Source organism: Pipistrellus hanaki (genome assembly GCF_964339955.1).
Source record: "Pipistrellus hanaki genome assembly, chromosome: 1".
NCBI classification, from domain to species: Eukaryota; Metazoa; Chordata; class Mammalia; order Chiroptera; family Vespertilionidae; genus Pipistrellus; species Pipistrellus hanaki.
This window is the reverse complement of record NC_140503.1, coordinates 97,355,663-97,378,340: the sequence shown is the minus strand read 5'-3', so window position 1 is coordinate 97,378,340 and position 22,678 is coordinate 97,355,663. Positions and strand designations below refer to the sequence as shown.

The 22,678-nt window shown below is 42.2% G+C and overlaps 1 protein-coding gene across 2 annotated transcripts in view; it reads right to left on the bottom strand.

Annotated features, from left to right (window-relative positions):
- Positions 1-22,678, bottom strand: part of SNUPN (snurportin 1) — a 31,195-nt gene that overhangs the window by 5,478 nt on the left and 3,039 nt on the right. For both annotated transcript variants that reach the window (XM_084906183.1, XM_084906184.1), the window contains exons 3-6: positions 19,276-19,420; positions 10,582-10,686; positions 10,261-10,357; positions 7,381-7,478 (exon numbers count right to left, since the gene is read on the bottom strand). In XM_084906183.1, the coding sequence (XP_084762309.1) occupies positions 7,381-7,478; positions 10,261-10,357; positions 10,582-10,686; positions 19,276-19,420 (445 nt within the window). The remainder of the gene's footprint in view (positions 1-7,380; positions 7,479-10,260; positions 10,358-10,581; positions 10,687-19,275; positions 19,421-22,678) is intronic.

The window sequence follows — 22,678 nt, the reverse complement described above, 5'->3', positions numbered from 1 at the left end:
AAAAAAGGCATGAAGATTTTTTTTAAAAAAAATCCAGTAATATTAATGGCAATAGGCCAAATATTATGAAAGACCTACTATGTGTCCAGCTCTAAGATAAGATCCGTACAAACATAATCTTATTAATCCAAAACCACCCTGAGAGTTGTATTATCATTATCTCTATTCTATAGGTGAAAGGGCAGAGGCTCAAAGACATTATATCACTTGCCTAGTTTCCCACAAAAACTACTAAGACACTACAACTCCAAGTCACATTAGGTCGACCTTTGCTTTATTTTAATCATGAGGAGTAGAAACTACTGTATAGCTTACTTGATACTCTGAATCAGTGATATAAACTTCACTGTACTTACTTATGTCATTTTTTCTTTTAATATATCTTATTGATTTTTTACAGAGAGGAAGAGAGAGGGATAGAAAGCTAGAAACATCGATGAGAGAGAGACATCAATCAGCTGCCTCTTGCACACTCCCTACTGGGGATATGCCCACAACCAAGGTACATGCCCTTGACCGGAATTGAACCCGGGACCCTTCAGTCCCCAAGCCGACGCTCTATCCATTGAGCCAACCCGGTCTCGGCTATTTATGTCATTTTCTTTCTTTACATTATTTAGCCTTCAGAAACAAAAAAACCCCAACATAGTCTTTTCTTTATACTATAAAAACATAGGTGGTTTTGCCTAACTGGTGGGGCTCAATGGTTAAGCATTGACCTATGAACCAAGAATACAAGGTTCGATTTCCCATCAAGGCACATGCCAGGGTTGCGGGGTTGGGTCCTCAGTAGGGGGTATGCAGTTGGTAGACAATCAGTGATTCTCTCTCATCATTGATGTTTCCTTTTTTTGTTTCCTGGAAAGATTTTTAAAAAATATATTTTTATTGATTTCAGAGAGAAAGTGAGAGGGAGAGATAGAAACATCAATGATTAGACTCATTGATTGGCTGCCTCCTGCATGCCCCTTCTGGGGATCAAGCACACAACCTGGGCATATGTCCTTGATGGAAATCAAATCTAGGACCCTTCAGTCTGCAGGCCAACACTCTATTCCACATGTGTCAAACACAAGGCCCGCGGGCCAAATCCAGCCCGCCAGGCCTTGCAATGTGGCCCGCACCGCGCTGTCATCACTGCACTCCGCTGTCAGTTTATGACATTGTCAGTTTATGACTGTTCCGTAAACCATTCGGCCCGCGATTTAGGCTGGATTTTAGATTTTGGCCCCTTCTCTGATTGAGTTCGACACCCCTACACTGAGCAAAACCAGTTAGAGCTCATCATTGATATTTTTATTTCTCTCCCTCTCCTTTCTTCTCTGAAATGAATGCAAATATTTGGAGGGTAAAAGATAAGTTTAAAACAAAAAATAGCTGGTTTTAGTTACTGAATTCATATATTGCAAAAGCATGTTAGAAAACATCCTTCAACAGAATTACAGGAAAATGTGTTTGGACTGAATTTTTTTAAAAATATATTTTATTTATTTTTAAAAATATATATATTTTATTGATTTTTTACAGAGAGGAAGGGAGAGGGATAGAGAGTTAGAAACATCAATGAGAGAGAAACATAGATCAGCTGCCTCCGCATACCACCTACTGGGGATGTGCCCACAACCAAAGTAAATACCCTTGACTGGAATGGAACCTGGGACCCTTCAGTCTGCAGACTGATGCTCTATCTAATGAGCCAAACCTGTTAGGGCTGGACTGAATTTAAGACTACTGAGTTTTAGGTTTGGTTCTGCATCGGGGCAAGTTACAGAACATCTGTGGCTCTCAAATCCTTATCAAAAGGATTACAAATAGGAGTACTTACCTTTTATTTTTTTTTAAATATATTTTATTGATTTTTTACAGAGAGGAAGAGAGAGGAACAGAGAGTTAGAAACATCGATGAAAGAGAATCATCGATCAGCTGCCTCTTGCACACACCCTACTGGGGATGTGCTCGCAACCAAGGTACATGCTCTTGACTGGAATCGAACCTGGGACCCTTTAGTCTACAGGCTGACGCTCTATCCGCTGAGCCAAACCGGTTTCGGCAGGAGTACTTACCTTTTAGAGATGTAAGGAATTTAAGGATATAATGCTCAAAATTGCTTAGTAATGCCTGTCCTGGAGAATATTCTTAGAATGAGGAGCATGTTAGAATTTCAAAGTACTACCACTGAGCAGATGAGGAAACCCAGCTTTTAGGAATGACATGAAAGGAAATAGCCTACCCAGCTGGTGTCACTCAGTGGCTGAGCATCAATCGATGCACCAGGAGGCCCCAGTTCAATTCCTGGTAGGGCACATTCCCAGGTTTTTGGCTCGATCCTCAGCAGGAGGTATGCAAGAGGCAGCCAATCAGTGTTGATGCTTCTCTTTCTCTTTCTCTCAAAAACAAAAAAGAAAGACTATGGTGATAACCCATGATTCTCACACTTGGCCTGCATGAAGAGCACCTGCAGGCTGATAAAATATAATCCACCTCAACAGTTTCTCATTCAGTAGGTCTGAGAACTTTATCTTTTTCAATTATAGTTGAAATCCCCTATTATTTTATATTGGTTCTGGCATACAGCATAGGTTTAGACATTTGTATAATTTATGAAATGATCCCCTCAATGTTTTAGTACCTGACACCACACATAATTACAAAATTATTGACTATATTCCCTATACTGGACTTTACATCCTCATGACTATTTTGTAACTGCCAATTTGTATTCTTAAACCTTTTTCATTCTTAAACTAGCCCCCCAAACCTCCTCACATCTAGCAACCATCAGTTTGTTCTTTATATCTATTTCTGTACTCCTTGATCATTTATTTTGATCTTTAGATTCCACATGTAAATGAAATCATAGATTATTTGCATTTCCCAATCTGACTTATTCCATTTAGTACATTACTTTCTTTTTATAAAAAAATATATTTTATTGATTTTTTAGAGAGGAAGGGAGAGGGCTAGAAAGTTAGAAACATTGATGAGAGAGAAACATCAATCAGCTGCCTCCTGCACACTCCCTACTGGGTATGTGCCCACAACCAACGTACATGCCCTTGACCGGATTCGAACCTGGGACCCTTGAGTCCGCAGGCTGATGCTCTATCCACTGAGCCAAACCGGTTAGAGCTAGCACATTTTCTTTGTAGGTCCATCCATGTTGTCACAAATAGTGAGAGTGCATTCTTTTTCATGGATGACAAATATTCCCTTGCACATGCTTCACCTTATTTAGTTTTAATTTTCTAAGGAATTTCCATACTGTTTTCCAAAGTGGCTGCATCAATTTGCAATACAACCAAGAGTGCACAAGGATTCCATTTCCTCCACATCATCCCCAACTCTTGGTGTTTGCTGATTTCTTGATGATAGTCATTCTAACAAGCATAATATCTCATTGTGGTTTTAATTTGCATTTCTCTGATGATTAGTGACATAGAGCATCTTTTTATCTTTCTATTGGTCATCTGTATGACTTCTTTGAATAAATGTCTATTAGGTCCTTTGCCCATATTTTAATTGGGAAGTTTGATTTTTGGTGTTGTGAATTCTTTATAAATTTTACATATTAACTACTTATCAGATATATTATTGGCAAATATAGTCTCCCATTCAGTAGGCTGTCTTTTTCTTTTGTTGACTATTTCCTTTACTATGCAAAAACTTTTTAGTTTGCCCAGACAGTGTTGCTCAGTGGTTGAGCAAGAGGTTATGGTTCAATTCCTGGTCAGGGCACATGCCCAGGTTGCAGGCTCGATATCCAGTTGGGGGTGTACAGGAGGCAGATGATCGATAACGTTCCTCTCATTGATAATTTATCACTCTCTTTTCCCCTCCCTCTAAAAATCAATTAAAAACAAAACATTAAAAAAAACTTTTATGATTCTGAGTCTTACATTTAAGTCTTTAAACCATATACGAGAATAAACTCAAAATGGATTAAGAAGGTGGTCTAGTTTCACTTTTTGCACAATTCTGTCCAGTTTTCCCAACACTATTTATTGCATACACTGTTTTTATCCCATTTGATATCCTTGCCTCCTTTATTAATTGACCATAGAGTTTAGGTTTACTTTGGGGCTTTCTCTTCAGTTCCATTGAACTATGAATCTGCTTTTAAGCCAGTGCCATGTCATTTTGATTACTACAACCTTGAAATATAGTTTAATATCAGGTAGCATGATATGTCCAACTTTGTTATTTCTTTCTCAAATGGCTTTGGCTTTTAGTGCCTTTTTGGGTTCCATACAAATTTAGAATTATTTCTTCTACTTTTGTAAAAAATGTCATTGTTATTTTGATAAGGACTGCAAAGAATCTCGATTGCTTTGCACAGTATAGACATTTTAATGATGTTAATTCTTCCTGTCCATGAGCACAATATATGCTTCATTTGTACCTTCTTCAATTTCTTCTATTGATTTTTGGTGGAACTGTTATGGTTCTATGTGTATAGTGGTTCTATGTGTCTATTAAAAATGACAGTTTTACTTCACTTAAAAAAATCTTTACTGTTCAGATTATGGATATTCCCCCCCCCCCGCCCTCCCCCCCCCCCGCCATAGCTACCCTCCACCTGGTCCGCCCCAACTTAGGCCCTCACTCTCCCCCTCACCCCCCGCCCTGCCCTCATCTATAGGTGTAAGATCTTTGTCCAATCTCTTCCCGCATCCCCCACACCTCCTTCCACCTGAGAATTGTCAGTCCACTCATTCCCTTTCCATGGCCCTGATTCCATTACATTCACCAGTTTATTCTGTTCATCCGATTTTTTTATTGCTTTAATTTTTAGATTCACTGTTGATAGATATGTATTTGTTGTCACTTTGATGTTCATAATTTTTTTATCTTTACCTTTTTCTTCTTCTTCCTTTTCTTAAAGAATACCTTTCAGCATTTCATATAATACTGGTTTGGTGGTGATGAACTCCTTTAGCTTTTTCTTGTTTGTGAAGCTCTTTATCTGACTTTCAATTCTAAACGATAGTTTTGCTGGGTAATCTTGGTTGTCGGTTCTTGCTATTCCTCACTTTGAATATTTCTTGCCCCTCCCTTCTGGACTGCATAGTTTCTGTTGAGAAATCAGCTAACATTCGTATGGGTACTCCCTAACTAACTGTTTTCTCTTGCTGCTTTTAAGATTCTCTTTGTCTTTTGCCCTTGGCATTTTATTTATTTTTATTTAAAAAAAATATATATTTTATTAATTTTTTACTGAGAGGAAGAGAGAGGGATAGAGTTAGAAACATCGATGAGAGAGAATCATTGATCAGCTGCCTCTTGCACACCTCTTACTGGAGATGTGCCCGCTACCAAGGTACATGCCCTTGACCGGAATCGAACCCAGGACCTTTCAGTCCGCAGGCAGATGCTCTATCCACTGAGCCAAACCGGTCTCAGCTGCCCTTGGCATTTTAATTACGATGTGTCTTGGTGTGATTCTCTTTGGATTCCTCTTGTTTGGGATTCTCTGCGCTTCCTGGACTTGAAAGTCTATTTCTTTCACCAGGTGGGGAAAGTTTTCTGTCATTATTTAAAAATTTTAAAAATACATTTATCATTTTGCAGCATCAGTTTTCCACTGATAAAAACGACAAAGGCATAATATAACACCAGGTAATGAATCATACTGAAATAGAATACATTACAATCAACAAATTCTATCAATGGAAAATAGAACGTTTATAACACATTCATTGCCTAGAAATAGGAGCAACAAATGTTACGAAAAAATAATAAAAATATAGATATGTTATGAGTTGAGTCTTCCTGGTGTCCAATTATGCCACTAGGAGGGGGTCAATTCTCCAAGTCCAACAAATGCAACAGGAAAAACACAAGGCAGCCACGAGTCACAGATTTGCAAATATGAAAAGCTCTCCTGCCAAAACTGGTTTGGCTCAGTGGATAGAGCGTTGGGCTGTGGACTGAAGGGTCCTGGGTTCGATTCCAGTCAAGGGCATGTACATTTGTTGCGGGCACATCCCCAGTAGGGGGTGTGCAGGAGGCGGCTGGTTGGTGTTTTTCTCTAATCGACGTTTCTAGCTTTCTATCCCTCTCTGTGAAAAATCAATAAAAGCTCTCCCAGTCCTACCGGTGCCAGAGGATGCCGCCAGAAGGAGTATAGAATCTGGGCTGGGTCCTTTGGAAAGTTCTTGGCAGCAGCTCTCCAGTGGATCATGCACCACCAGCAGCTATTGTGCTCCCAGCCCTGATAACTAGCAGCAAGGTCACATGCGCTGCGGCCACAAAGGGAGCAGAGCAAATGCCACCTCTGCAAGGTGGATGCTTAGAGGTAGGCTGACACTGCACAAGAGCAACTGGCATCCAAGATGCAATGACCAGTGCTTCTTGCACTTGCGTGGGCACACACCCTGGTCGCCTCTGGTCACGAGGCATCTGCAGGACTTGGAGGGGACTGACTCCCTTAAAGATCCAGTAACTTGCAGGGGTTCTCCTCCCTCTCAGCCCAAGGCTGGCAGGAGGAAAAGGGCCTCTGAGCGAGGGGCTTGTGGTGGTTTGTAGGCCAGCCATGCCCCCCAGCAACCCAAGGGGAGGCCCTGGTATCTGGGATATATTTACCTTCTACAATTGAAACTTTGTAGCTTGGAGTGGAGCCAAGCCTCTTGCTTGCTCAGTGACGGCAATAGCGGTTTCTGTTCCGATTTGTTTACCTTATATAATTGAAACTTTGTAGCCTTGTGTGGAAGCTTAGGCAGGCAAGGGCAAGTGGAAAGCTTGGCTTCCTCTGTTGCCGGGGTAACGCCTCCCTCCTGCTCTCTGTGGCTGTAGCCATCTTGGTTGCGTTTATTTGCATACTTGCTCTGATTGGCTTATGGGTGTGGCTTGTAGAGCCGAGTGATGGTTAATTTGCATATTATTCTTTTATTAGGTAGAATTGGGGCACTTAATCATTTACATTTAAAATAATTGTTGATAGTACATACTTATTCCCATTTTTTATTCACAATTGTTCCTTTTTCCCTGTCCTGACTTTCTGCAAGTCTACAAGATGATGTCTTACATTTCACCTTCTCTATCTTGATCAAAGGCATTCCCTTCACCTACAATCTTCCCTGGCAACAATCCTCCCAAGACTCTGGAGAGGGCAGGGGGCAGCTGCAACCCATACAAAGTCCCAGCCTACTCTACTGCTCTGTTTCTTTCTTTCCTCCCCTCAAGAATTTACTATACTGTGCTTGCTTCAGCAGCACATATACTAAAATTGGAACAATACAGTGATTAGCATGGCCCCTGTGCAAGGATGACCTGCAAATACATGAAGCATTCCATATTTAAAAAGAAAAGCTAATTTAAACAAACTCAAAGATGTAAGAAATGGAGAAAACAGAACACATGAGGAGATTATTGTTCCTTACCTGGCAGTCATAAAAAGGGTGGCCCCGCCAGCACATCACATCCAGAATGTAGTAGGTCTGCTTTGCCTCACTGTAAATGCAGTCCAGAATGGTATAGTCTGGGACACAATGCAGAAAGTCAGTACAGGGTCCCCTTCCAATCAGGGTTCCCTCCACCACAATATAGGAAGCCCATCTTAGGGCTTGGAAACAGAATTCAATAACCTTTGGTACTTGCAGCAAGCACCAGCACTAAGGTATGAGAATTTGGTAGGGAAGGCATTCTTCACAATCCACCTGAAGAATGGTGACCTGAGGTAGGACAACATAGGAGGGATCAAGGCAACCCCTAAGCCAAGTGGAAATTCTGAGCTTTTATATAAATTAGAACATTTACTTACAGAAGCTCAAGTTTGAAAGCATTTTAGTTTGTAATTACTTTTTTATATATATATATATATTTTATTGACTTTTTACAGAGAGGAAGAGAGAGGGATAGAGAGCTAGAAACATCGATGAGAGAGAGACATCGATCAGCTGCTTCTTGCACACCCCCCATTGGGGATGTGCCCACAACCAAGGTACATGCCCCTGACCGGAACAGAACCCAGGACCTTTCAGTCCGCAGACTGACGCTCTATCCACTCAGCCAAACCGGTTTCGGCAGTTTGTAATTACTTTTGAGTTACTATCATGGGAATAGTGTTCTGTGGGGAACATTACCTGCACGTAGTCCCTGCCTTTAAGAAAGTTACAATCTGTCCTCACCAACATGGCTCAGTGGTGAGAGCACGGGCCTATGACCAAAGAGTTGCAGAGGTTTCTTTAAAAAAATATATATTTTATTGATATTTTATAAGAGTAAGGGAGAAGGATAGAAAGTTAGAAACATCGATGAGAGAGAAACATCGATCAGCTGTCTCCTCCTACACACTTCCCACTAGGTATGTGCTCGCAACTAAGGTACATGCCCTTGACCAGAATCGAACCTGGGACTCTTGAGTCCACTGAGCCAAACTGGTTAGGGCAAGAGTTGCAGGTTTGATCCCGGTCTGGGTGCGGGAGGCAACTGATCAATGTGCCTCTCTGACATGGATGTTTTACTCTCTCCCCAACCTTCTATTCTCTCTTTAAAAAAAAAAGAGGAGAAAATATCCTTGGGTGAGGATTAACAACAAAAATCACAATCTAACTCTAGTTGATTTTGGCTCGGTGGATAGAATGTTGGCCTGCGGACCAAAGGGTCCCAGGTTCGATTCTGGTCAAGGGCATGTATCTTGGTTGCGAGCACATACCCAGTAGGGGGTGTGCAGGAGGCAGCTGACCGATGTTTCTGTTTAATTGATGTTTCTAACTCTGTATCTTCTCCCTTCTTCTCCGTGAAAAGTCAATAAAAAAATCACAATCCAATTAAGGAGATAAGATGATCACAGAGGAAAGAACCAAGAGCTAAACTATAGCACAAACAAAGAACAATAGGAATTCCAGAAGAAGAAAAAAAGGGATTGGAGCAGTAGGAAGTGCTTTATAGAAGACATGTGATATGAACACACTCTTCTGGGTTAAGAGAATTAAAACAACAGGGCAGAGGGTTGGGAGGGCATTCCAGGCCAGAATACTGAATTGGCATGAGAAAAGGCACAGAGGTAAAATAAACAGTACACTGAGGTAAAATAAACTGAGTACACTGAGGGGAGCAAGAAGGCAAACCAATGGAACAGAGCTAAGGGTAGATATGGAGAGTAGGGGAAAGATAAAAAGTAGGGTAGATCAAAGCCCATGAATGAGGAGCTCTAAAAGACAGTGGAGAAGTTGGGCTCAGTACTGAGGACATGAGGAACCAGCAAGGGAACCCTAGCAGGCAGGGAGAGAGCAGAGTTTAGGCCGAGCAGAGTTTAGGCCAGCTCCGCCACTTTATCACTGAATGACCATGAGCAAGTTATTTCACCTCCATGATCTTAGTCTTCTCAGCTAGGCTCAGGTGGGAGAGAGAAGCTAAGGTTAGTATAATGATAAATGAAAAATGGGAATTCGGCAGGGAAGCCTCAGCAACATCTTACTGTACATTACACTCAGCATTCTAAAGGACTTTCCCCAATAAAATGTAGCTGTCACCTTGTAATGGCAGTTCATGGGCAAGGCATGTTAATTTTGATTGAGGGATTTTTTTTTTTTTTTTAATCAAGCAGGCTCATTGGGCTGCATCTACTCTGCTGCTAAAGGGCTGACATTGAAGGAAATGGCCTGAATTCAGTGGGCAGGATGGTGTCTATACAGCTTCAAAGGCATGCTTTCAAAGTGGATCTTTAAAAGAAATGACCAAGAAACTTACACTATCTTTGACTGATTAAAAAACTTAATAAACACCGAAACCGATTTGGCTCAGTGGATGGAGCGTCGGCCTGCGGACTGATTCCGGTCAAGGGCATGTACCTGGGTTGCAGGCACATCCCCAGTAGGGGGTGTGCAGGAGGCAGCTGATTGATGATTCTCTCTCATCGATGTTTCTAGCTCTCTATCCCTCTCTCTTCCTCTCTGTGAAAAGTCAATAAAATATATTAAAAAATAATAATAAATAAAAAAATAAAAAACTTGCCAAGACCGGTTTGGCTCAATGGATAGAGCGTTGGCTTAGGGACTGAAAGGTCCCGGGTTCGATTCTGGTCAAGGGCATGTACCTTGGTTGCGGGCATATTCCCAGTAGGGGGTGTGCAAGAGGCAGCTGATCGATGACTCTCTCTCATCGATGTTTCTAGCTCTCTATCTCTCTCCCTTCCTCTCTGTACAAAATCAATAAAATGTATTAAAAAAATATATAAAAATAAATAAATAAAAAAAATAAAAAACTTAATAATCATAAACTAAAAAAAAAAAAAAAAAAAGACAATTTCATGTAGGTACCTTTTGCTGTTGTTGAGTTTCGCTTGTTGCCTCCTGGTAGAAGTGAAGAAAACTTGTTGACACAGTAACCACTCTTGGTGTAGGCACTGGTAGAACCCTATTTGGAAAGAAAGGTACCATTAGACATCAGTTCTCCTCACACTCTTGCTCCCACATTCTGCAGAGACCAAAGATAGCTCTCAAAAAATCTTCCTACAGGCAAGTGTTTCAATCCCCATGCTATCTAGGCACAGCTGCTGTGGTGAACAAGGAACATGAAGTGCAAAGAATCCCTCTTACTACAGACAAGGCTTGGTGATTTAAGAGGAGGCAGCTACTTACCCTGGAGGCCACGATAAGCGCTCTTTTTCCAACAGGGCACACAACCACAATCCATTCCTGCCCCAAATCTGAAGGGACGTCAATTAACCACTCAGAAAGCATCAACTGGGAACACAAAATATGGTGTTAAAAATCAACAGAGGTGTGCTGCTCCATTATTTACAATGACAAGAAATCTACGTACTATCTTATCTAATAAAAGAGTAATATGCAAACTGACCATACCTCTGCTATATTCACCAGCCACACCCACCAACCAATCAGATTGAATATGCAAATTAACCCCAACCAAGATGGCTACAGCCACAGAGAGCAGGAGGGAGGCTTGGGTTTTTCTGGCAATGGAAGAAGCCAGGCTTTCTGCCTGCCCTTGCCAATATAGGCCTCCACTCAAGGGTACAAAGTTTCAATTAAAGAAGGTAAATAAATCCAAACAGAAATGGCAGCAGCCACTGTGCAAGCAGGAACGAGCCTTGACTCCACTCCAGGCTACAAAGTTTCAATTGTAGAAGGTAAATACATCCCAGATACCAGGGTGTCCACTTGGGTTGCCAGGGGGTGTGGCCGGCCTGCAAACTACCACAGTCCCCTCACCCAGGCCGCCCCTCACCTCAAAGGAACCCCCACCCTGATCTGGGACACCCTTCAGGGCAAACCAGCTGGTCCCCACCCATGCACCAGGCCTCTAACCTATCTAATATAAGAGTAATATGCAGATTGACCATCACTCCAACACACAAGATGGCTGCCCCATGTGGTCAAAGATCCTGCCCCCATGTGGACACAAGATGGCCACCACAGATGGCCAGCAGTGGAGGGCAGTTTGGAGGCATCAGGCAAGCAAGGGAGGGCAGTTGGGAGGCACCAGGCCTGCAAGGGAGGGCAGTTGAAGGTGATCAACCCTGTAGGGGAGGGCAGTTAAGGGTGACCAGGCCGGCAGAGGAGGGAAGTTGGAGGCAAACAGGCTGGCAGGGGATCAGTTAGACATCAATCAAGCTGGCAGGGGAGTGGTTAGGGGGTGATCAGGCTGGCAGGCAGAAGCTATTAGGGACAATCAGGAAGGCAGGCAGGCAAGTAGTTGGAAGCCAGCAGTCCTGGATTGTGAGAGGGTCCCAGATTGGAGAGGGTGCAGGCTGGGCTGAGGGACACACACATCAGTGCATGAATTTCGTGCACCGGGCCTCTAGTCTATATATATAAAAGCTAATATGCTAAGTGTCCCTCTGTCCCTCTGACCGGTTGCTATGATGCACACTGACTACCATGGGGCAGATGCTCAACACAGGAGCTGCTGAGCTGCAGTGACTTGGCAGCAGTGGTTCTCAGGTGATGCACCTCAAAACCAGAGAGGAGAGAGCCTGATTCCTCGCAGGGCCATGCGAGTCCACCTTTAGTAGTGGGTTATGTTGTTGCTGGGGTACTGGCCCCGAATCTGGTTTGCTGCACATCAACTTTGCAGAGTGTCCTCTCGCACTTGGGGACCCCTCAGGGGATGTTGAAGAGCCGATTTTGGCCCAAACCCTGCAGGGCAGGTCAAGGGACTTCATCTGCTGGAGGCACCTACTCACTCCACAGATGCCCTGTGAGCCATGGAACACCCTCGGTAGAGCTGGCTGGCAGGCAGGGAGTGCAGGAGGTTGGCTCCAGGGCATGTCCGGCTCATCTCACCCAGTCCCGCCCCACTGGCCATCTTCTAATTAATTTCCTTTCAAGGTACATGATCTGTGCACTGGATCACTAGTATTATATAACTATAATGAAAATACAAGTTAAAGAATGAGGGCAAAAAAGACTGATGATAGGAACCTCTACCCTACTTGCTATTAGCAGTCCACTATCTCCTACTCAACTAATGGGATGGAGGCTACTCACTGTGAACTTCAACTTCTCTCTTCACCTTCATTACCTGCATTTATATCCATTCTTACTACCTTGCCCTCTAGAGCCAAGCAAAGGGACCCTCTTCCTTTCCTTACTTTGTCCACCAACCTACCATTACCATAATGATTATGTTCCAGAGGCTATCCCTTAATAATAAGGCCCTTAACATTGACATGCTCTTAAACTAGATCATTCTTTCCCAAAGAGTTGACACAAACACTATACTACAGAATATTAGGGTCTCGCAGGTTTAGCTCAGTGGATAGAGTGTCAGCCTGTGGACTGAAGGGTCTCAGGGCACATGCCCAGGTTGTGGCTTGATCCCCAGTAGAGGGCATGCAGGAGACAGCAGACCAATGATTATCATCATTGATGTTTCTATCTCTACCTCCCTTTCCCTTCCTCTCTGAAATCAGTAAAAAAAAAAAAAAAAAAAAAAAAAAAGTTAAAAAAGAATAGTAGGAAATTTGCCTCAAGAAATGGGGGAGGCTGCTGGTGAAATTAAGCTGAAAAGGTTACTAATTCTTCTACTCATCCACTCACAGTCCATCCCATCTCTAAAAATTAGGCTTATCAATGAATCCCTCCCATTGAATCTTTTCTCTCTCCTTCCCCTTAGCCCACAAAATAATTACCCCCTAATCTTCAAAAGCAAAACAAAAATGAAAACCTTGTGTCACTCTGCATTTCTGTTAAACTACCTTTCTTCTTTTTTTTTCAAACTACTACACATCATTGCTGTCTTCCCAGCTACTGACACCCTCAGTCCAAATTTGCTATCCCACAGCCCTGCTAAAGACCATCAGTGACTTCTTTGTACCAAGTGTCTCTTCCCTATCCTCCTTTTTCCACTTCCTGAGTGATGCTGCCAGTCACATCCTCCTCCTTGCTGTATGTTCCCTTGTCCCTATGACATAGTGCTACTGTTTTTTCCTCCAAATATCCCTCCACACACTCTCCCAAAACACGTAAATAATCTTCCTGAGGCTGTTTGTTTATGCCCCCTTTTCTCTTAGATGCTACCCCCTTAGGGGTAAATGTCATCTATTTCTGTAGCTTCACCCATCATTCTAAGAGGATGCCTCTCAATTGCCTTCATTTTCTTGTCCAGATTTCCTTCCTTTCCTCCAGACATATATTTCAAACTGGCCATTTAATATTTCTTTGTCTTCGCTATACCTTAAACTCAGTACAGTATCTAAAAAATGGTATTTACTACCTTCTATTGCCCAACTATTTCCCAACCCTAAAACATACACCCTTCCCCTCTGCATTCTATAGCCCTGTTAACTGCATCACCACCATCTGTTACTAAATCTTAAACCCAAGGCCTAACCAACACTCCCTTAAAGAAGAGTAGTAATATAACACTAAAAGAATAAGCGACAACATGGTGGTGTGGCTCAGTGGTTGAATGTTCACCCATGAACCAGGAAGTCATAGTCTGATTCTCAGTCAGAGCACATGTTCCTATCGCTCCCTTCCTCTCTAAAATCAATAAAAATATACTAAAAAAACAAATTAGACCACAGAAAATTTAAAACTTCTGTGCTGCCTCAACGAGTTCTAAATCCCCATTATCAAAAAAGTGAAAAGAACCCAGTGGTGTGACACCAATTCAGAGTGTCTCCAATGCAGGGAGAATGACCAAAAGATGGAGGAACCCAGAAGTTGCCTAACATCAGGAGAAAACTTAACTTAAAAATATATCTATATATTTTTAAAATATTTTTCCCCCCACTGATTTCAGAGAGGAAGGGAGAGACAGAAATATCAATGAGTCATTGATTGGCTGCCTCTTGCACGACACCTACTGGAAATTGAGCCTGCAACTGGGCATGTGTCCTTGACTGCAGGCCGACCCTCTATCCACTGAGCCAAACCAGCTAGAGCCCTAACTTATTAAACTTACAGAAATCATAAAATTCCCTAATTTTATATTTTTGTTACATGAGTTACTGTGCCAGCAGCTCAGGTGGAGAATAGAAACTGGACTGCTGGTCAAGGCCTCTAGGGCCAGGTTTGGGTGGGACTCCACCCAGCTCAGTTATCCCCAAGCCTGCAAACCTGATGGGGAGCTGTGACCAGGGCCCAATGATAGGGCACCCCCACCCTCAACCCCTGTAGCACAACTCAATTACTTCTGCAGGAAGTTCACTCGCTGGGATGAGGTTCTAGATTCCCTCCCTTCCCTAAACCACACAGTTGAGAACTGATTTCAAAAATAGGCTGGGACACACTATTCACTTCAATGATGAGGAAAGGAGCCAACATCTGGCAGACAATAAGGTTAGCCTGAATGAGCAAACCTTGAGTGAGCGGAGAACATTGCTGCTTTCAGGGGCCTGGTCTGCCAGTCCCAACACCAGCAAACCTTACCTTGTCCAGTTAGTAGGCACATCCATTCACAGAAGTAGAAACCAAAGCGTTCCATCTATACTTAAGTATTTGGCATGTACCTTTTAACGCATATGTAAAGTTTGTTTCCCATTTAGAAAGTGCAAGTCTGCATCCTGGGCCTTACAGAGCCTGACCTGGTCTCCTCCAGCCCAGGGCTTTTGGTAGAGCACAGTCAGCTTAAGTGAGAAATTCTGTTTTCCTAACACCGAGGCCACAAACTGCCTCAGCAGCTAATGGGTGGGACATGTCACCTCTAGATCCAGGCTACTTCCTGACACTTTTTGTTATTTTCAGGTTTTTAAAACTGTATTTAACTTATACCAGAGATAAGACTTTGTCATAGGCGTCCTTAAGGAATGAATTCCACAGAAGTGTTGGTACGTTAAGAGTGAAGTAAAAACCACATAAGCCTGTGTAACAAGCCCTCACCAGGACCTCTGGTCTGGTATAGCATCCCCTGCTAGGAGTGTGCAGCTAGGGCTTGTGGCAGAGGCCTGCATAGGCTGCTCCTCAGAGTGTGACTTAGCAGTTGTCCAGTAACAGAAATGACTCTACTCTTCTTAGTAGTAAAGGTCAGCTGCCAGAGACAAGCCACCATGACCATGGGCCAGACTGAGAAGCAGCCCTTCCAGATGAGGAGGAGCCCACAGTGGGCCTCTAATAGATCTGAAATCCTTTACTTATACTCTGACCAAGTACACACAACTGTCCATCATGTCAGACCTGAGTATTTACTAGGAAAATAGTGTAAAAGATGAAAAAGTAACCATCAGAATGGCTACCATCAACAAATAAACAGATGACAAGAGCTGGCAATGAGGAGGAGAAAAGGGAACCCTAGTACACTGCCGGTGGGAATGCAGACTGGTGCACTCAGTTCTAGATCCCCATTATGAAAAACTGTATGGTGTTTCCTCAAAAAAATTAAATATATGGAACTGCCATTTGACTTAGTGATCCCACTTCTAGGAATATATCCCAAGAAACCGAAAACACCAATCAGAAAGAATGTATGCACCCCTATGTTCATAGCAGCACAATTTACAATAGCTTAGATCTGGAGACAGCCCAAGTGCTCAAAAGTAGATGAGTGGATAAAAAAAGCTGTGGTACAGTTATACCACAGAATACTATGCAGCAGTAAAAAAGAAGACTCTTTTACCCTTTGAGACAGCATAGAGGAACCTGGAGAGTATCATGCTAAGTGAAATAAGTCAGTCAGAGAAGACAAGTATCACACGATCTCACTCATATGTGGAATCTAAGTAACAAAATAAACCAATGAACTGAGTGGATTCAGAGACATGGAAGCATGAAACAGAGGGCAAAATCTCAGAGGGAAAGCGTAAGAGTAGGTGGGCAGGTTACCAACCAAAGATCTGGTATGCATATATGCATAACCCATAGCCATAGACAATAGGGTGCTAAAGGCCTGGGGTGAGGGATGAAGGGCAGGGACAGGATGTAGGGGGTCAATGGGAGAAAAAAGGGGACACATGTAATACTTTCAATAATAAAAAAAAAAAATTATTTTAGCCCTAGCCGGTTTTGCTCAGTGGATAGAACGTCAGCCTGAAGACCAAAGGGTCCAGGGTTCGATTCCGGACAAGGGCACATACCTTGGTTGCAGGCTCCTCCCAGGCCAGGGAACCAATTGATGTGTTTCTCACACATGAATATATCTCTGTCTTTCCCTCTCACTTCCACCCTCCCTAAAAATCAATGGAGTAATATCCTTGGGTAAAAATTAACCAAAAAAAATAAAAGAAATAAAAACAGAATAAAGAATTACTTAAAAAAACACACGCACACACACAAAAAAACCACAATAAGTGTTTTTATAAAATAGAGCATTTATTTAAAAATTAATTCCTACTTTAGATGAATTAATTAATTCCTACCATAATGAATACCTTTCTTTCCTTTCCAATCCTATCTGTGTACTCCTGTCACTTCATTTGAGGTTGCTATTAAAAACAAGGACTTGTCAGATGAAATCACCTGCCTATCACCTGACTTGTTATAGATCCTGCAGAAAGCAAAAGGCTCAAAGGTAATCCAACTAAAAACTAGAAGAGATTACTGTAATTTGTAGCCCAAGATAAAAATTTTCTTCCTCGGAGGAAAAAAAAAAGACGAAAAAGTGTCTAGAGTTTGAACACCTCCAGTGCTGTGCATAATAGAAGTGCTGACTTGGAACGCACCTAAACGTGAAGTTAAATATACCATTAGGTGGACAAAGATCTAAACAAAGCCTCTTGGAAACAACAGGAGCCTGGCCGGTATGGCTCAGTGGTTGAGGACACAATTCAATTTCCAGTCAGGGTACATGCCTGGTTGCAGGCTTGATCCCCAGAAGGGGGCATGCAGAAGGCACCCAATAGATGATTTTCTCTCATCATTGATGTTTCTATCTCTCCCTTCCACTGAAATAAAAAAAATGCGTGCGCGCGCACACACACACACACACACACACACACACACACACACACACGAGACAAGGTATTGACAAACGTGAAGAAATTGGAACTTTCATATGCTATTGGTGAAAATATAAAATGGTGCAGTTACTTTGAAAAATAGTTTGGCAGTCCTCAAAGGATTAAACATAAAATTACCTAGTAATTCAACTCCCAGGTATATATCCAAGAGAAATAAAAACATGACCATGAAAAAACTTGCAAATGAATGTTTAGAGCAGATCATGATAACCAAAAAGTGGAAATAACTTAAATGGCCTAACTGATGAATGGAAAATGTGTTCACAAAAATGAACACATGCTACAATACAGATGAACTTTGAATACAGATGCTACAACACAGATGAACTTTTTACATTTTTCATACTCATGCCCTCATTTCCTTCCCATCTTCATTGCCTATCATCAGACTGTTTTAGCAAACCTAAGCTCCCTATCCCAATCTTTCTCTTCCAGACCCTTCGACACATTGATGTGGGTGTCTTCACAAGAAGTCCCAGCTCTCCCCTGGCTCAAAAATTTTCAGTGGTTCCCACAATCTAAAACACAACCAACACCCTTGCACATATTTCTACGTATTCCTTCCTTTCACCCTATGCTGCCCCATTCTCATCACTCCTGAACATACCATATACCCCTCTCCCACCTCTGGACTCTTGCTTAGCCTGTTCCTGCTGTCTGGTATGCCCTGCACCTCTGCCTATCAATGTCCTATCCATGTTTCAAAGCTGACTCCTTGTTTACTAACTTTTTCTCAATTTCACAACCCTGCCTCCTAGCCTGTTGGAAGTTAACCTCTTTCTTACAGCAAAAACATATTCTATCTTTATTCCAGGAGTATAGGGGTTATTTCTGACCCATATCTACCTTCCCACAGCATAGCTTAGCATAACACAGGGCCTTCAACCATACTTGCTGAACAATACTGTCATAGAAGATATTATTTGGGCTGTATCTAGGGCAGAAAAGAAAGATGAGAGTATGTGCACCCAGGAACCATATTCTAAAGGTGGGAAAAGCTTCTGAGACGACAAGATACATAGGCTATGGAAAGAAGTATACTATAGCAGGGTATACTTGCCTTCTGGAATTCCATTCCCTGCCTTCTGGAATACCTGGACTGCCTAGAGCAGTGGTCGGCAAACTCATTAGTCAACAGAGCCAAATATCAACAGTACAACAATTGAAATTTCTTTGGAGAACCAAATTTTTTAAACTTAAACTTCTTCTATCGCCATGGTATTTTGTGGAAGAGCCACACTCAAGGGGCCAGAGAGCTACATGTGGCTCGAGAGCTGCAGTTTGCCAACCACGGGCCTAGAGCACTGGACAGTTTCCATGCCTGCTCCCCCAATGGTGCCACAAGCCACAATGGTTTCCTGTTTGGAATCAATAGGGCAATTAGTTAAGTTTGAAGAGTGATCTGTTATTTCATTGTCTCAGCCTCACATAGCCCAACTGGGTGGCTTGGGTGGCTATGCAGGTTCCTTATATTCAAGGGCAGCTACACTTCCCATTTCCTAACACCTGAATGTGAAGATCCAAGATTGCCATCTTAGTCCTCTGCTTGGGTAAGATTACCAATCTGGGAGGTGTGGTGAGGCAGTGCTGGGCTGGGCAGGTCTGATCTAGAACAGCTATGCAATGACTATTAAAGAAGTGACAAGTGCATGGAGTCCATTAGTATATCGTTGTGAGCTTGGGGTAAGGGTTTCCAAACTCACTATTCACAGTACCCATCAGTGATCCCTGCTTGGCACTCTTTATCTCTTCTCTGTATCTGTAAACTTCCTGAACATCAGCATTTTCTTTGCAGTTTCCATTCCTTTTCCTGCCTCCTCCTCCTCTCTTTATGGCAACATTTATTTCAGTGGGGGCTGAAGGCACAGTAAAGGGAGTGGGACTAGCTGCGCCTGATCTCTGGAATACTCACTTGATTAGCATAGCGTTTTGGTAGCTTCTTGCCAGTGTCAATGTCCATTTCTTCATCACATTTCTTATCTTCTTCCTCACTCTCCATCCCTGTCCAGTCATCTTCAGCCAGTCTTCTGGCATGATTCACATAATCCAGCCGCTTGCTGGAGAAAGAAAAGGCATAAGCAGCAGTGCGAATTTTAAAACGACAGCTTTTAGGGCTTTCTGCTTTAAACTGTTTTATGAGGAGCAGCTAGGCCTTTCTCAAACTCCTGTCTAGTTTTCAAAAACAATCATTTAGTTTATAATTCAATAACTTCTTTATTTCCCTCTATTGTTATCTTCCTCTTTGAAAAAATATTTTTTTTACTGATTTCAGAGAGGGAGGGAAGGGAGGGAGGGGGAGGGCGGGGAGAGAGAGAAAGAGAGAGAGAGGGAATCATTGATCGGCTGCCTCCTGCACGCCCCACAATGGTGATCGAGACCGAAATCCTGATGGGAACTGAACCATGACCTCCTGGTTCATAGGTTGATGCTCAACCACTGAGCCATGCCAGCCAGGTATTATATGCCCCTTTAAAAAAAAAAAAATTACATATTGTACAAAATTTGAGAAATGAGAACAGTAATCTTTGGAACCTAATTGTTCCAAAGTGATTTGAAGAGTAGCCCTGGCCCAATAGCTCAGTTGGTTAGAACATCATCCTGATACACCAAGATTGCAGGTTTGATCCTTGTTTAAGAATCAACTAAGAGATCAAGCACTGAGGCAATGAGACCAACTCATCTGGTTTCTCAAACATGCATGTTCATGCACATAAAGGTGAACATGAGAGAAGGCATATGCAAACACAATGGTCTTTTATTTAAAGACTAGTGCCCTGTTCATGCACATTGAAGGAAAATTAATTAAAAGGTGGCCGGCAGGGTGGGGCTAGGTGCCATGGCTCGAAGGGTGTCTGCAGAGTGAGTGAGGTCCCTCTGGCAGGTGGGATCCCTCAGCCTGGCCTGCGGAGATCAGGCCACACCAGCTCTCCAACATCCCCCGAGGGGTGCAGGAGTGTGACAGGGCAGTTCTCTGGTGATGCATCCAGGAATCAGGCTTGATCCTTTCTGGTTCTGGGGTGTGTCACCTGAGAACTGCTGCCAAATCACCGCAGCTCAGCAGCACCTGCCCCCTGGTGGTTAAGTGTGTATCATAGCTACCGGTCAGATCATCACTTAGCCTTTTATATCCATCTCAATGCAGGAGCTGCCATAACAGGCACTGACCATTTACAAAGAAACGGCACTACGGACCTGGCACCCACAAATCAACACTCGGCTTCCCCCAAGTGGGACACAGATCCTACCACCACCCTGCAATGACAGCCCACCAAATCACAGCTGATGTTGTCAAAACCCCATGGCACAAAATGCAGCCCACAGCCCAGCCCAGCCCAACCTGGAAACAGTCGCTTGTGGGTGCCAGGTAATCACGTCACATAGCAATGCCTGGCTTCCTCTCTCTAGCGACTAGCCTTCTTGGAGTTTCCTTAGCCCAGGAACACGACTTGCTTTATAGCCAGGTGCAAACATTTCACTCTTTAACCAAATGTCTATGAAGCATTTTCCTGTGCCTCATCTCTTTTGATCATCACAGAAGTCCTAGAGTAGGTGGATAGGAGACTTGGTGGAATTCTATTTTCTTTTCATTAGCTGGAAAACGAAGATTTGCAAAGTTTAGAAACTTGACCTGACTAAAAAGAAGAAATGGTGGACCTTGAAAATGACTTCAGGTTTTCTCCCTGCACAGAATATAGCCAAACACTGCTGCAGTTAAATATTTTACCCTTTGTTCTCCCTGCATGATCTACAATAATAACTTGCTTCATGTTAATATTTACTCCTGTGTTGCTGACAATTACCTGAAAGAGAAGTTGGGATACTTCACTGTGCTGGAAAAAGTTTAGCTACATCAGAAAGCAGGTCTAATTAAGCAAGTTTATCTATATATATGCTGGCACCAATCACATGCATGTGTTTTGATCTGTCATTGTTGATTGTGAATTTGGTTGACGATTCTACTATAGAGAAAATGTGAATAGTGATATTAAAATATTTCTTCTAATTAATTTCCTTTCAATGTGCACAAATCCATGCACTAGGCCTCTTGCATTTATAATAGATAAGAGCTGGTGTGCTTGTACATGTACAAAAGGATGCATTTCTGTGGTTACTTCCCAAGCATTGTTTTAAGCACAAGAGAACTAAAAAAAACATAAAACAAAATACCTGCCTAGCCGGTGTTGTTCAGTGGTTGAGCATCAACCTATGAACCAGGATCATGGTTAAATTTCTGGGCAGGGTTGCAGGCTTGATCCTCAGTAGGGAGCATGGAGGAGACAGTCAATTGATGATTCTCATCATTGATGTTTCTCTCTCCCTTCTTCTCTGAATTATATATATATATATATATATATATATATATATATATATGTGTGTGTGTGTGTGTGTGTGTGTGTGTGTATGTATGTATTTTTTTTTAAAGAGGAAGTAGATATCTGTAATACTATCAACAATAAAAAATATATTAAAGAAAAAGAGGAAGTTACCCATATGCCCATCAGTAGGGAACTGCTTCCATTATTATATCATGAACTGTCCATTCAATGGAATACCTGGAACTTAACTGATATAGAATTTCTGCAAAAACACAGTTAACTAAATGTTCAGAACAATATACTTACTATATTTGCTACCTAAAAAAAATGTCTCCAGGCGAGGTAGCTCTAGTCACCAAAAGGGTATGGATTCAATTTCTAGTCAGGGAATATACCAGTCGATATTTCTCCTTACACAGATGTTTTCCTCTCTCTCTCTCAAATCAATAATTAAAATAAAATTAAAAAAAATCTTCAAGTGAGGATTTAAAAAAAGGTTATCACACACTTGCTCATTTTGCAGAGAATATCTTTGAAAGGATACATAAGAAACTAATAATATGAGAGATAAACTGAATAGCTAGGGGAAAGAATTAAGAGGAAGACTTTTCACCAATTATATTGCAATGGGCAATACATTCATTATATGTATTCATTGTTCAAAATTCAAAATATATACATTATAGTGTGGTGTTTTTTTGTTTGTTTGTTTAAGAGGGGACATGGGGTAATCTGAAAAGGTAATCTGCAAGCAACCCAGAGGCCACAGGGAACCATTTCTGCTAAATACGTGCAGTGATACAACACTGGGCAAAATACAGATGGTACAAAAACTGTGCTGCTGTTAATACCTCCTCTTGATTGTCAATTCCTTAACTGATTACCCAGAAGAGACCCATGTTGCACTGAGAATACAAGGACAGGCCTTGCCTTCAGAGAAGCATAGACTCAAACATTCCTATTCTGCTCTCTTTTCCTGTATGCTCATCATGGCACTGA